Genomic DNA, 16,671 nt, shown 5'->3' on the forward strand with positions numbered 1-16,671 from the left:
TCTGGAAAGCACGTACTAAATGCGTGTGCGTAAATTTTAATCTCAAATTAGCCTGTGCATGCAGCTTAGGCTAACAAGGGTCGATGCTTTCCGCCTCAACTGCATCTTCGCTAAGAAGATATTTCCTTTAAACGAAAGAAAACAGCATAAAAAACGGAAATTGTCGTCCCTGATTATCCTGTGCGGACTTCTCAAGCTTATTTGGGACGACACTTAACGCACACGCATTAAATCCTGTTTTCCAAGAGCGCTGCACATTTTGTTTATTGTTTACGATATAATGTGAATCATCACATCCTTTCTACGCATTAAAAACAACAACAACATCATTTATCTTCAAACAAATATGCTGTTACATGTAGTAAAATATGTATATAAGTACTTATCTATGTGTGTATAAGTATTTGTTCAAAATAATCTTATTGAGTTGAACTGTGCTTTGAACTCCTGTTTATTATGATTCTACTGTAAATGTCACAGAAGAAATTTTTCGATTCCAATTTACTCTTTCTCCCACATTTTTACAAACGGGTGAATGCTGTACTGCACCATCTCCGGGACTAAAAGCAAAGTAGAATTCACACTCAGATTAGCCTATCAATTGCCATTCATAATAATTGCTAAATCTCCATACCTAAAATTGCAAATAACATTAACATTTAATTTACTAAAGTTTGTATTTAATTATATTCATATTCTCCGTTTGCTGATAAACACTCCGGTATATTTTTGTTCACATACGTGCATAAATAAGTGAAAAAAATAAAGGTTGAACCTTTAAAAGCGTTTTTCTCCAAAAAATGAAAATGGTAGTAAGAGCACTAAAGCAATCAATCGACGAATTATGTGGTCGCAGACTCGCAGCGACATAATGTCAAAGTGTCAAATTTTCATTTATGCCGCTGTTCCTGCGCCTTCATCACGCTTGTACAACGTCATTATATGTACAGCGTCCTAAAGTCTCGAACGCATTATGGTTTATCATTACAAAGTGCATATACTTATATCAGTAACCCCGATCCCGATCATCGAGTGTGTGGTCAAGCCGTAATTAATAGCCGGTCCAGTCGTTGCGAGGCAATACAATGAATACAAGCGTGGATTTAAATAACCCTCGAAAAACGGCATCTATTTCAGATATATCGCCTTTGGATGCATCCATATTACATACAAATTAAATGAATCTAATGCCTGGCCTGGTCACAGACTCCTGTAACCCATGACCGCATTGCAAATGCCCAATAAGAATCCCATGTTTACAGCGTTTGCACAGCGTTCTCGCGATGCGTTCATTGATCTCTAGAAGATCCGACCGTGTTTCTATGGCGTTCTTTGCTCTCAACAAGAACACTGCATATTATGCATCAAAGAGAACGGTCAACAGCCCTGTGCTACCCCCCTGTGTGACCGGATGCGGTCTCGTCTCATACTGAAATCAAAGATCTATCAATATGTATTTATATATATTTATAGACTGAAATATTTAATAATGCATGGCTTCGAGAGAGAATGACATTTATAAATATTGAAATCAATCAGAATTCATATGTTAGATTGTTGTCCGTCAATATAAGACATTCTCAACAAAATGCACGATAAATCAAAGGTAACCGTTTCGGCTGGAAACAGCCGCTGGACATTACGGTCTAGGCCGTTACGGCGCCATTTTCAAATGTTGTTATTGTCGCATTTCGTTATGGAATCTGATATTTTTTCAAGATTTTGTCTGTCCATTTTAATATTGTTACACGGCAGTGGTAAATCGTTTGATCCATCACGACATTGAAATAAATAGAAAATAGCTATACGATAATTATGCTTTATAAGCTTGCGTTTGAAAGAACAGACACGTTGCCCGTATTGTGACATGTTTTCGCGAGTAAAGCGTCCGTGCTCTCTGACTTGAGTCTTTTGAGATAAAAGAAGTGAAACGCCATCGCTTTAGATGTGTGTATTAAGTTACTTTTCCGCAAAAGCTTCCAATGTATTAACTGCACCAAGGTTTGTTTATTGCATACTGATAAGTCATAAAAATGGTCCACACTGGGAGTGACAGAATTATAATTCATGTTATTCTTTGCTAGCCACTTTTACCTTATTTTCAGTGACCAAATATCAGTATATTAAGAAAACCAGTTACATAATTTCTGGGCTAATGCAAACAATGCAACAACCAACGATTTACATTCAAAGAATTATTTAATTCCTATGAAATCCATGTCAAATCTTTTTATTTACAGAATGTTTACCACGCAAGTCCAATAGACCAGTTGACATCATGCACATCTGCAAAGTTAAGATTCCACCCACTGGTTGGCAAAAAGCAGTGTATTAATATAAGCACAGGCTAGATTGAACTTTACCGGTACACAGTTGTTTACCACTATCGACAAAGCGGGGGTTTGGGTGCAGTAGCCCCCAATACTAAGGAAGTATATAGGATAAAAAGGATTAGCCTCTTTTCCTGTATATTCGGCCACTTAAGAGTGAAATTGACTTTTTCTACTGAGTGAAAAGATTTTCAGCACAAGTGAGACATTTAATTAAACATTTTATATCTTCCAGGCTTTTTCCGCTCCATTTTGGGAATACGCCACACTGGAATTTTGGGAATTTCGCGTCATGAAAACCCCCATTTTGGGAAAAAAATTATTCGCAAAATTGGCTCAATTGGGAAAAATTATCGCATGTAAATAGTGTTTCTTATATTTCAAAGAAGCCGTTAACTGGTAAATAACGACTATTTTGATAACTTATTATTAAAATTTTACAAAGTATTTTGAATATGTGAGATAAGTGCAGATTTTTAAATCTGAATTTGGGGAAAAGGCCTGGCCTTTTTTGAGGTGAAAAAAATCGTGCGAAGTGCCGGATTTTGAGGAAAATAAGGAAAATCTTAAATAATCATTAACATATTTTACAGTTTTTAAAACAAATTTAAGGCAACAGATAATTTAATTATGCAACACTTTCTATTTTCTACACCGGATCAGGTTAACTTATACATTTAAAGGTAAAAAAAAAAAATTTTTTTTTTTTTGGAATTGGGAATTTTTTTTTCAATTGGGAAAAAACAACCAGATTTGCATTGGGAATGGGGCCGAATTTCGGACCCGTGGCATAAGGCGGAAAAAGCCTGTCTTACCCACTGAAGTATGGCAAAATAATTTACAACGAAGGTATTTACTTAGTAACAGGCCAATTCTAGGTGGGCACCCGAGCAACCCTGATTTGTTCGTACAGTACAGCCAACGCAGAACAAACATATTTCACGATCCGCGGAGTCAAGACGCAACGAGTCGATGCCGAGTCAGCCGTTGAAGCAGCGGCACAGCGTTTCGCCGCGATGCTTCGCATCTGTCTGCCGAGGCAAGCCGTGCTATGACGCCGAGTTGTATTAGCATATAAGCATATTTAATGTGTCCGGCCAAGTAAGTTTGTTTCCCGCCCGTAGTGTATGTATTTCACACATAAACAAGGTCACTTAATTACGTACAATTATTTTCACTTTCATATAGAGACATCAAGGAGACCAGGCAGCTGTTTTCGCACCTACAAGTGGTCAAGGCTCCAGCAGATGGTGGATTTATAATTGCTTGTTGTTTTTGCTATTATATTTTAGCTGAGACAATGAGCAGTTTGAAGCCACATCAATAATCAAGGCTTAATTATTGTTTTGTTAATTATCAGCTTATTATAACTTTTGTTTGAATATGCGTATATAAACTTGTTTCATTTTCTTCATATTATACAGTTGATATCGCTACTCATTACCCGATAATCGCGTATATTCCAGTTTTAAAGCAAATTCCGTTAAATATTTACGATAAAAGTGCTCAAGAAACACAAACATTTGAATTGTTCTTAAGTATCAAATGCATTTTGGCATTTGTTACTATTTAAAGATGTGATGAAATAACGTCCAATGGGGGCGTTTTTTTTCCACTGAACATGCGTAAATCGCCTGACGTGATGTTCATGTTTTTATACAACACAAAATACACCCACACTTTCCATGCGATGTTCTACATGTCCAGGGCCCTCATTTGGCACTTTTTCCTCCGAATATCGGCGGCTTCCCCCATGAAAAAAGTATACTTATTCCCCTTTCCCGGCTAAAAATTCCCCCTCGAAAAAAAAAAAAAATTATTTTTTTAATTTTTTTATATATTTTTTATACCTACGTTGCCAGCTGGTATCGTGCTACTAACCTTTGATTAAATGTATATTTATGTAAATCACATTAAAATATAGCAATTTTAGGTGTTGAATGGTTGGTGAAAAGATCTTCTAAAATTCCCCTTTTCACCCAACACGACGCGAAATTCCCCCACATGAGGGATGTGGGTGGCTTCCCCTAGCGGCAAGAGAGGGCCCTGATGTCTGCATAATTTTCGCGCGCTGTTTATTGAGACAAAGGATATTTTAGCACTGTTTATTTGACGCTAGAATTTGTTAATGTCGCGTTAACATTAAAATTCAGAAGCGTGTTTCGGATTACAAATTAAATAATGCTCATTTGAGAATCGAAGGAAACATTTACAGTTGTGCGTAATTAATTCAACGATAATTTGTTAAAGCGCATTAGTGCCATATCGCTTATTAAAACGTGAAAATAATAACTATGAAAGTAGCGAAATTTAGGTTTCTAGGCTACACAAATGTACATGTAGGTGTATATCTTTTCAATGGATTCGCCGCGTATGTGTGTCTCGGAAATACGCCGCGTGAACACATGACGCGGCCGCCGAGTACTAACGATTCTGGCCGTGGTGTGACCGAGGATTATGTTGGTTCCGCGTTGGCTGTACTGCATCTTTCCTATCAATCTGTTCAGTCATCATTTTTATAGGAAAACATAAAACTTTTGAAGTTATTTGGATATAAATCATTAAATAAATATTCTTTTAGACTAATAAACACAACAATACTGTTTCAAAGTGAATATTTTCAGAATTATTGGTATTTACACAGCATGTGTAGCCGATTTACTTATTTTTACCTTAATTTAATTTTCCCCTAAAAAAATATAAAATTCACATGTTTTTAACCAAAAAACAACATCTATGTTATAGATTTTTTTAAATTAGCATAACTAACTTAAGTTTTATCAGAAATATGTCATAATAACCAAAGAAAGGGGGTGGCCGAAATTATAGGGTTGGATGAATAGATAGGAAAGAAGGCTATTAGGTGTTAGGTGTTGCGCGCTTAGCAACAATAAAATTATATGCTTTTCCATTCTTTTTGGCGTACCGGTTAAGTTAAATCGTCCCTTAGCACATGAAGGAAAAATTTCATATTCAAAGTTTATATTCACAATAAATCAAAACATCAAATATTATTTTACACATTGATGTCTGTATAAAACATAAGTTTTTATAAAGAAAATGCATTTTCAAACATTTATACTAAATACTGTCATGTTATTTGCTTTTTGAATCATTCTTGCTTTTAATAGGGATGTGTTGCATGGTTGATTCAATTCCTGTGAACTTTAAGTACTTTTGGAAATGTCTGTATATGTACCGGTATTGGTAAAAGTTGTGGATTCAACCAAAATGGACGAGTTGTGCTTAAAATATTTGTAAAACATTTATTTAAAATGGAATATGAAGGATTGTCATTTTTATGAGATATGTTTAATGATGCTTGAAGTATCACTCAAATCTTGAAAGGTGAAAAATGCAATGGATCCCACGCTCAGTTGTTTGTTTAGGTCAATTTTGGTGCCGTTATCCAGTCTGATTCCCCATGTCAAAAAGTCTGTATTTTTCCCAATCAAAAGTTTTTTTCATTATCCCCACGCTTTTCGGAGCGTAGGGATTATGTGGTTATCTCCGCCGTCCGTCTGTTCTGGCCACTATCTACTCCTACACTATATGAACTAGAACCTTGTAGCTATGAGCATATGTGCGACAGTGCACTATTTGGAATTTTAATCTGACCCCTGGGTCAAAAGTTATGGTTGGGGTGGGGCTGGGTTAGAGATTTTCACTCATTTTACTAACAACATGTGGCGTGGGGATACGCATCGGCCTCTGCGGCGCCATTTCTAATTTTTAGCTCTACTGCCAAATGGGATGGCATGGTTTCTGTCTGTCTGTCTGTCTGTCTGTCTGTGTGTTAGACTTTTCTTGTTTATCCGATAAAGTCCACATTTTTCATCCGATTCTTTTCAAACTTGTTCAGTGTCTTTATATTGATGAGGACTCGAACCCTATTGATTTTCAGGTCACTGGGTCAAAGGTCAAGGTCACAGTGACTCGAAATAATAAAATGGTTTCCGGATGATAACTCAAGAATGCTTAGGCCTAGAATCATGAAACTTCATAGGTACATTGATCATGACTGGCTGATGACCCCTTTTCATTTTCAGGTCACTAGGTCAAAGGTCAAGGTCACAGTGACTCGAAAAAGTAAAATGTTTACTTTTTCTTGTTTATCCGATAAAGTCCACAGTTTTCATTTGATTCTTTTCAAACTTGTTCAGTGTCTTTATATCAATGAGGACTCGAACCCTATTGATTTTCAGGTCACTGGGTCAAAGGTCAAGGTCACAGTGACTCGAAATAGTAAAATGGTTTCCAGATGTTAACTCAAGAATGCTTAGGCCTAGGATCCTGAAACTTCATAGGTACATTGATCATGACTGGCTGATGACCCCTATTGATTTTCAGGTCACTAGGTCAAAGGTCAAGGTCACAGTGACTCTGTTTATAGCAGTAGAGCGATTCAGGCCCTCATGGGCCTCTTGTTTTGTTAATACAACGCAACATTTAGTTGATTTCGCTATGCATCTCTATGAGCTGAACCTTTTAGAATATAATATTGAACACACTTATTATCAATTTTAAAGAATTTTGTTAGCAAAAATATAAAATCCAAAGAGCCTGCGGCCACTGCCCCAAGTCACAGCTTAATTTATATGAAAAAGTAGCTTAATATTAATGACCAGTGTATTACACTATTGAGGCCATGTTCTTTAGTTTTTATATAATTTAGCCATTAGTTCATTGATAATATTTTCTGTTCATAGATATAACTTCAAGAAGGCCATGACTTAACTTGCACTGAGTCATGAGTGGTCAAAAGAATATTGGGCGTAAAAGACTTGGTGGAATTGTCATCCAGCGAACACATAGCCTGGTTCCTCCAGAGAAACGCCCATGCCAGATCACCAACAGGTAAGTGCCTGACATATTTTAGGCACACTAAGGAAAAACTAGGATTAATGCATGTGCATAAAGTGTTGTCTCAGATTAGCCTCCGCAGTCCAGACAGGCTAATTAGGGACGACACTTTCTGTCTAGACTTGATTATTGCTTAGAAGAGACTTCCTTGAAGCAATAAAATTTCATACAAGCAGAAAGCATAGTCCTTGATTAGCCTGCGCAGCAGCACAGGCTAATATGGGACGACACTATGCACTTGCATTAAGCCCAGTTTTCCCATAACCCGGCTTATTATGATTTGATTATACTAACTGTCTCAGTTGTATTTTGCTTTCAGTTTTAAACATTTAAGTGAAGAGAAAGACAATAAACTGAAGCATTACCAGTATGTGTAAATAATGGCAATCAAACACCGGCAAATATATAGAGAATACGTGGTTGGTGCCGAGATGGAGAAAGTATTTTATTTTTCGGGCCGAACCAGATAAACTTTCTTCATCTCTGCACCAACCATGTATTCTATTTATCCTGCTTCATGCTGTTGACACATTTTTTAAAAGACAGATGATAAATTGACAACAATATAATTATTCTTGTCGAGCCTCCTACATGTACACAACATTCCAGACGACCGAATAACTACCGATTGTGTCACGTAAAAAATAGTTCCACTTTAAACTGTTCCTTTTAATACTTTCCTATTGAAAATATGAGAACAAATAAAAAACAAATCTAGAATGTGATATTTTCTTTGTAAAAAATGAAAAAAAATGCAACAGCAAAACAAAAACTAAATTTTATTTACCTAAATGACAACTTTAATCCATTGCTTGTAACAATAAATTTACAACAATATACACATTCATTTTCTGTTCTTCCATCCCTTTGTCGAAATCTATTTTCTTTTTTTTCCATCCCTATTATCGAAATGTATTTTAAACCACACTATTTTTTGATAGCGTTTGTATCGAATGCTAACCACTCTGACCCAAAACCCGATTTACAAAATTGTAATTCTGCCGTAGCAAATGATTTTATTCCTATCGAAGTTAACAATTATGAATGGCAAACACACAATCCGAAATAAGTTTATGATTCGTTTGATGCTTTAAAAATATTTTTAAAAATACTGTGAAAACACCATGTCAAAATTGTTGCCCCTAAAATCCTGAGAGAAACAAGATAGTATGTTTCGTCTGAGTAATGACGTCACACTAGATACGTCATAAATTGCTTAATCAAGTAAATTAAAATGATAAATACAGAAAGCTGGTTTGGTAATATATTTTAAAAAAGAAAAAAAGTATGATATACAATATAACGATAACATTCATGATGTGTCCCAATAAATTTCAAAGGTCAAATATTAGAATATGTTAATTGTTACAGCGTGCGTAGGAATACACTACTTCCTGTTGACCGGAGATAGGAAAATTTATTCGACCCTGCATTATTTGGTCAATGTTTGCAACAGAGGCAGGATAAATTGAGATATTGAAATTCCTCATGACAAATTTTATCTTCGACAAATAACACATGTGCCAATTCTTAAAAGATTCCCATTTCTACAGTGTTTTCACAGTGCTCTTCTGACTCCCTCCATGTGCTCTAGAAGATTCCACAGTATTAGATAGTTTACATGTTTGAAGTATGTTATAAGCTTTTGTCACACACACATACAGACCAACTCACTGTCATAGTTTATGTATTATGTCTTACAAAATGTATACACCTATAAGTATAACAATACCTTTTGTTTTTGCAGCAATGTGCAGACAGATGTTAAACTTGCCAAGGTCAGTGTGATTGTAATAAATGTTATTACATGTAGATATATATATATTTATATTCATTGGGGCCAGATTAACGGGTCGCAGGGTGGTAATAATTGTGCAGTCAATCGGATACTTCAGCGGGGACCTCTTGCTGTCAACGAGAGTTTTCTTCCTAGTTTGCATACCCAGCTAATCACCAATCTTTCTTAAGTTCAGTAACGTTACACATGATTTATGTGAAACTGAGATCTTTACTTCAAATTATGAAGTTGTGTTCTTATGCATTAAAAAAATAAAAAGACTTACGGTCAGTTGTTTTTTTTCCATCATTTTGGGAATTGGGCCGGGATTGGGTTTTCTTTTTTTGGAAACCTTTAAAATGGGAATGTCGAGGTCCCATTTAGGAAAATATATACTTTTTTTATTTGGAATGGGGCCAGTATACCCTGAATTTAAACCAAAAAACCCAACTTTGACATAATCTGTTCTATATAAGAAATTTGTCCCTACAGTACTTTTGCACTCTTGTTCACTTGCTTATGCATCAGCAAGGCAATACATTTTGTAGCATGAATTGATTTCCCCACCAAGCAGAAATGAGTCTGTAAATAACAACATCAAGGCTTAATATTTCAATTTCAATCTTAGAGCGCAAAGGGACATCAAGGGTAACACTTATGCTTTTATTTTGTTTTCTATTCAATAAAGTTTATACTGAACATCAAATATACAGCAAAGGAAAGTGTCGGATTTAATCATCCTGTGTACCGGTATTTATTGAACACATACTTTATCCCAGTGTTACTGCTTTATGCCTTAAAGATATGATCCTTGATCCACATACTCTTGGTCACAAGTGTCTCTTGATATACATTTGTCTCTTTTTATATATTCCACACAGGTTATTTTCTCTCATGTATTTTTTTTACTTAGTTGTGGATGTCGGATCAAGGTTGATCGCTGGCTGGCTGTTTTATCATGAATCTGCCTGTGGCTTTGACATATTTGGACAGTTCAGATGTAATAGTCTCTCTCCAGCCTGGTATGTAGAGATGCTCGTCTGTTTTGAGTAGTGTCTTGATAAGCGCTGTAACTCCACATAGTTTGCGTAGTGATTTAAAGAGCTCGTCCCAGTGTTTTTCATGGATGCAGCATTCCAGGAGGAGATGCTCTGTAGTCTCCAGGGCTCCACATGGGCACAGTGATGAGACATTGATGCCCATCCTGTTGCGATGTGCATTAAGGATTGAGTACCCTGTCTGTAGCTGCAGGATCACGCCATATGTTGCCTTATCTGGGTGGTCAAGTTGTCACTTTTGCTCGCCTGATGAAAGAACTCATAGAGAGTCCTACCGGTAGATGAGTTCTCCCAACGTTTTTGCCACTTGATAATGCAGGACATGCTCCTTTCACTTCTTGAATAGTTGTTGTCCTGGAGTCTTCTGGCATTACATTGGCTTCTTTGGCTCCTTCTTTTGCTAGTTCATCTGCAGCTTCATTGCCCTGTCGACCTGCATGACCGGGTGTCCATAGGTGTTGCACTGTTGATATGGGATTCGCTCTATGAAAACCAGGCTTAATGCATGTGTGTTGAGTGTTGTCCTAGATAAGCCCATGCCGTCCGCACAGGCTTATCAGGGACGACATGTTCTGCCTTACCTGGATATTAACAAAGAAGAGACTTCCTTTTTAAGAAAAATACCAGAACAGTGGAAAGTGTCATCCTGGATTAGCCTGTGTGGATTGCACAGGCTAATCTGGGACAACACTTTGTGTGCACATGAATTAATCCCTGTCTTCCCAGAATATTGCTAATATATTATATCAGCATCATTCTTTACTTCTAGGTGGGGTTAACTCATCAACCAGACCTGTCTTTTAGTTCCTCCTTCTGTGACCTTGAAAATGACCCCAACCTGGTATCAGCCCTGGACAAGATTGAGCAGAACTATAAGACTGTCATGCCAGCAAACCTGCCTCAGGAGGCCACATTGGTTACATCAGAAAATAAACAGGGAAATATTGCTGTCTCTAAAGCTTGTACTGGTGGTAAAACAGAATCAAAACAAGTCCATGGCAATCCAAATACTGGCAATATCCATACATCTGTGCTTACAAAATCGGTGCAAAGTAACTCCAAGGTTGTTAAACAGACAGCGGTTTCTGGTCCTACTGGACGGCAAAGCATTCAAGGTAACAATGTACACAAAAAAGACGATATAGGAAAACAAATTGAGAAGAATGTAGTGAAACAATATAGTACTAAACTTGATATAAAGTCCAACACTAATTTACAGCAAACAAACCCTACAAAGCATTTTTTACAAAGTGACAAAACTGCCAGGATAGTAGCTACCACTCTGGTCACTCAAAAGACTGCATCCATGTCTAGAATTTCTGACCATCAGCCCTCCTTCCATGATCTTTCTTTCGCCAGCCCTGTCGATATATCTACGCCTCAGATATTCAGAAATAATCAAAGTACTACAAAAGAAAATAAGGACAGTCCAACTGATGCAAAAAAGGCAAAAAACAAAAACTTTTCTGACTCTAAGAAGCCTCGAAATGAGAGAGCAGCAGAGTCCGCCCCACTTTCCACTCCCAGAAGGAGTCAGCGAAACAGCAGCAAGAACAACAGAAAGCAGATCCTAAATACTGTAACATCTCCAGAAACAGCTGTGAGTGCTGACAGAGACACATCAGGAGATAAAAGTGACTTCTTTAAGTCTTTGTGCGTTGACAATGAAAGCATGGACGAGTCAAAATTGGAGAGAAAGAAAGCTGAAAAGTCACCAAAATCAGAAAATCTCCGACATGGCTCAGACATAGGCCAACAAGAGCACCAAACATTGGAAAGTTCCAGTCTTGCAGACGATGAGAGAAGTCTATTTCCTAGAAAAAGGCTGGGTTTGAACCAAGCTGCCACCTCCACCATCATGCCTGGTAAGTGTTAATTGTTCATAATCCTCTTGTACAAGTAGTATAAGACTGGAGGCTTGTAGTTTAATGTATTTCAACTTTCTTTTTTCGCCCAATTGGGAAAAGTACCAGTATCACACCACTTGCGAAAAATTAATGGAAAAAAAATGAAATAGGGGAAAAAAGTATGATTTAATCTTCAATTTGGGAATTATGGGTCTTTTTTATTGCTGGGTAATTGCACAAACCCATCATTATATATTTATGCCTTTTTGATGAAATGTTATGTTTCACTGCTCATTATATTTATTCACAAGTAGAAAATTCACGTTTTGAACAAAATTGATACGACTTTCCTTCCGTCTGGGAAATTTGGCAATTTGGATTTGTTTCCTGGATTGGAAAAGTGCCTTTTATGGGTTAATTATTACAGGTTGTACTTATTTATTTGCAGTGGATTAGGTCTATGTTATGCAATCAAAAATAAGATCTGACTACATGCATTTGTCTGTCTTAATATAAAATTGTTAAAAATTCAATAAAACGCAATGATTTGAGCCTGTAGCAAAATAATAATCAACCAAAAACTTATACCTTTGGCAAACAAACATCAACTTTTAAAACTATATGTCTCACAACCTAAAAAAAGGGGCTAATTGCTTGTGCGTTAAGTGTCATCAATGATTATCCTGTGCAGTCGTCACAGGCTAATCAGGGACAACACTTTCCTCTTTAACTGGTATTTTGTTAAGAACAGACTTCCTTTAAACAAATAATACCATGAAAGCAGACAGTGTCGTTCCTGATAAACCTGTGTGGCCTGCACAGGCTAATATAGGACGACACTTTACACATATGCATTAAACCCTGTTTTCCCAGAGCAAGGCGCACATATAATCTCTCCTATTTCTGTGCAGATGTAGACCAGGACAGCCTGGCCCTGTCATCCTGGGGCCTCCCGGCGGTGGTGTTGAACCAGTACGCAGCCCGAGGCATCACACACATGTTCCAATGGCAGGCTGAGTGTCTCATGCTTGGAAACGTTCTCAGTGAGTAGCTGTATTTAAGTGATATGCATAGAAGTCTTGCTGTGAGAAAATGGTGATTAATTCATGTGCGCTAAAAGTGTTGTCCCTTATCACTGACGACACTTTACACTACTTACTGAAAATCCAGTTTTAGCCTATAAAAGTGTTAACACTTTCTGTCTTAACTGGATTTTAGCTAAAAGGAAACTTCACTTAATCAAAAAATACCCTGCAAGTGGAATGTGTTGTTACTTATTAGTCTGTGCACACTAAACAAGTTAATCAGTGAAAATATTAAACGCACATGCATTGAACCCTTTTTTTACTTCATTGAGGCTCAAAAAAAAATTTGCTTTCACTGTCAACTTTTACATGATGTTTTATTGGTGTTTGTATCTAGCTGAAGAAAATTAAAAATAACATTGTGTATTTAAAAAATAATAATTATTTGTCCCACAGAAAATTATTAAAAGTGTTTCAGATGATGGTAACAGTTATATTTTTTTTATTAACTTCACAGGCTTATCTTGGATGATACTTTACCCACATGCATTATGACCAGTTTTCTCAAAACAAGGCTTTAGTGTTTTTGCTGTATATATATAGATGGGGGTAACCTTTAGTGCTGCAACAATATACCGGTATATCGGTATATATCGCAATACGCAATCCGCATATTGTATTGCGATACGATTTTCATCATACCGGTACGAAAATTTACAAAAATTCATTCACATTTCGTCCAGAAAAGCCATCCGAAATAATGATAACAACGTTAACAAAACAAAGCAGTTTAAATAATTTTTTACGTAAAAATAGCATTCTAAAAAGTGTATTATACGGAGTTGCGTTGTTACATGGGAGCATTCGTTCATTGCTTTTCAACAGATTATCGTTGAATTAATTGCGCACAGCTGTAAATGTTTCGTTCGATTCTGAATTGAGCATTATTAAATTTGTAATCCGAATTTCGGAAACACGCTTCCAAATTTTAATGCTAACGCGACAATAGAAAATTATAGCGTCAAATAAAAAGTGCTTCATCCTTTGTCATAATAAAAAGCGCGCGAAAATTATACAGACATGTAGAACGTCACATGGAAAGTATGGGTGTATTTTGTGTTGTATAAAAACGGGAACATCACGTCAGGTGAATTTCGCGTGTTCAGTGGAAAAAAACGCTCAGATCTGACGTTATTTCATCACATCTTTAAATACTAACAAATGCCAAAATGTATTTGATGCTTAAGACAATTTGCGAATGTTTGTGTTTCTTGTTATTCTAGAGCACATTTATAGTAAATATTTACCAGAAATTGCTTTAAAACTGGAATATACGGGATTATCGGGTAATTGGCAAGTTATAATTTTGGTACAAGTTAGCAATATATTGCGATATATTGCAATACGGGTTTTTGAACTGACAATATATTGCAATACGGTTTTTGGCGTATTGTTGCAGCACTAGTAACCTTGTGTACTCGGCCCCTACCAGTGCTGGCAAGACGATGGTGGCAGAGTTGCTGGTGCTCAAGAGAGTCCTGGAGACACGGAGGAAGGCTGTTGTTGTGAATGTAACGTAACGTTATTAGCCGCGCCACGCTTAAGTGTATTACGTCCCTGACGTCACGCCATATTTGTTGTTGTTTATATACGTCATTGTTTATATTTGAATCTGAAGTAAAAGGAAGAACCTGAACACACAACGCTTTGTACCTCTATTATCCCACACGATCGCGATATTGGTGCCGTTACAAAAAAATGAATCTACAGAGAATACAGATACAGAGAGAGGGTCACCGCCGTTTCATTGAGAAATATTTGGAGAAAATCGAACAATCTAAGGAGAACGATTCATTGACCGATTTTCACGCTATTCTCAACGCTATTGAAGCGAAAGTCACGATTCTAGAGACACTGAATGAGAAAATACTTTCACAGACGGAGATAGAGGGATTGGAGGAAGAAATCTTTCAAACAGACACGTATTCAGCGGAACTGGATATCCAGCTGTGTCGCTTACAAGCTTTCCGAGATCAACAGGAGAAGAGAGCAGCCCCGCATACTACCGATCTACCACGAGATGACCAGAGAAATTCAAGTAATCAGCAGCGCAACAACAATGGTTTGAACCCAGAGGCTTCTTCTTTCTTTCCCGACAGAACTGTGACGTCAGGAAGTGTGGCGGCGAACTCTAACAGCCTGGCTCCCGGCGATGTTGTACTGAAGATAGGAAACGTGAACGCCACGAACATCAGCCACAACGAGGCCCAGGAGGTGGTCTGCGGGGCCACAAACATCCTGCAACTCACAATCAAGAAAGGTCCCGGAAAAAGCGCCTCAATGTCACCCACGCCCATCGGGTCCGGTCAGTTTTCGACCCCTCTGGAGCAACGTGATAAATACTCTACACTTCCAGATTATCGTATCGGAACTGGGTACCAAGCACTTAATAATGTATCTAGTGGATATAATAACGGCCAAGAAAGTAGTGCATATGACATGCGTCAGTTGGAACAAACTCCGCCAATGTCTGGGCAACAATCACAACAGAATAAGTACCCATATAAGTCGACATCTGGTATTCAGTTACAGTTGAATTCACCAACTCAAATTGATATACGAAATGACAACAGCTACAACCAAAGAGTAGATTATAACGATGGTGGTAGTTACAGTCAGCCAATGTCGCATGTGCAATATACGAACGGAAATAGGACTGAGTCTCCGTATCAAAGGCAAACATCGGTAGGTTCTAATCGTCAATTTCCTTATTCAGGTCACCCTCAAAGTTATTTTAAAAATCCTACTCCATTTTCTCCCGGTTGTGCAGATAACTTCACCGACAACAGCCCAGAGCATCCACGTGCTCAAAGGCAGACGTCGTCCGGAAGTCAGCCAGTTGGTAATGTGTACGACGCGACAATTAGCCCTGGCTTTCAGTCCTGCTCTTACATGTCAGACGAACCTCCGCCTACCCCACCCCCACCTGACATATCAACCGACTCGTTCCTTCAAGCATTCCGGAGATTTGCCAGCCGGAAGTCGTTGCCCACGGTGATGGTATTAGACAATGCTACGACTTATATTGCTGCTTCCAATCACCTTAAGAAGCTATTCAACTACCAAGTCGTACAAGAAGGACTTAGCAGAAATGGAACAGAGTGGCGATTTATTCCCAAAACGAACAACGTGGAATAACAAATAGACCAATAGTGAAACTCTATCCATTAGAAACAGCAAGTGATGTTGAATAGAGAACATTTAAGTATTAAAAGTTAAACGCGCAAATGTGATTGAAATACTGAAATAGACAGCTGAGTGTACATGTAATTGAAATACGAGAGACAGTTAAGAAAGTGTTATTCAGAAACTGAGTGATAAACATTTGATATTCATTTCAAATTAACGTGTATACTCGTGATCAAATTAGTGTTTCTGCAATCTTACGATTGTCACGAATGATTCAGGATTTCATAAGTAATGATACATAGTCTCCTCTGATTGTTAATAATTGTCACTTTTCGCGGCCCCCAGAATGTTGTGAATGTAACGTAACGTTATTAGCCGCGCCGCGCTTAAGTGTATTACGTCCCTGACGTCACGCCATATTTGTTGTTGTTTATATACGTCATTGTTTATATTTGAATCTGAAGTAAAAGGAAGAACCTGAACACACAACGCTTTGTACCTTTATTATCCCACACGATCGCGATAGCTGTCATCATCTTGCCCTTTGTGTCGGTCACACGAGAGAAAATGTTCTACCTACAG

The 16,671-nt window shown here is 37.5% G+C and overlaps 1 protein-coding gene across 1 annotated transcript in view; it reads left to right on the forward strand.

Moving 5' to 3' along the window:
* Positions 1 to 1,683: 1,683 nt before the first annotated feature.
* LOC127849877 (DNA polymerase theta-like) overlaps positions 1,684 to 16,671 on the forward strand; it is a 51,406-nt gene continuing 36,418 nt past the window's right edge. Inside the window, 8 exon segments of the mRNA XM_052382629.1 lie at positions 1,684 to 1,757; positions 2,241 to 2,312; positions 7,040 to 7,187; positions 8,941 to 8,971; positions 10,798 to 11,893; positions 12,787 to 12,925; positions 14,366 to 14,481; positions 16,616 to 16,671. Of these exon segments, the coding sequence (XP_052238589.1) occupies positions 7,081 to 7,187; positions 8,941 to 8,971; positions 10,798 to 11,893; positions 12,787 to 12,925; positions 14,366 to 14,481; positions 16,616 to 16,671 (1,545 nt within the window). The 5' untranslated portion in view covers positions 1,684 to 1,757; positions 2,241 to 2,312; positions 7,040 to 7,080.

Source organism: Dreissena polymorpha, chromosome 11 (assembly GCF_020536995.1).
Source record: "Dreissena polymorpha isolate Duluth1 chromosome 11, UMN_Dpol_1.0, whole genome shotgun sequence".
Classification (NCBI taxonomy): domain Eukaryota; kingdom Metazoa; phylum Mollusca; class Bivalvia; order Myida; family Dreissenidae; genus Dreissena; species Dreissena polymorpha.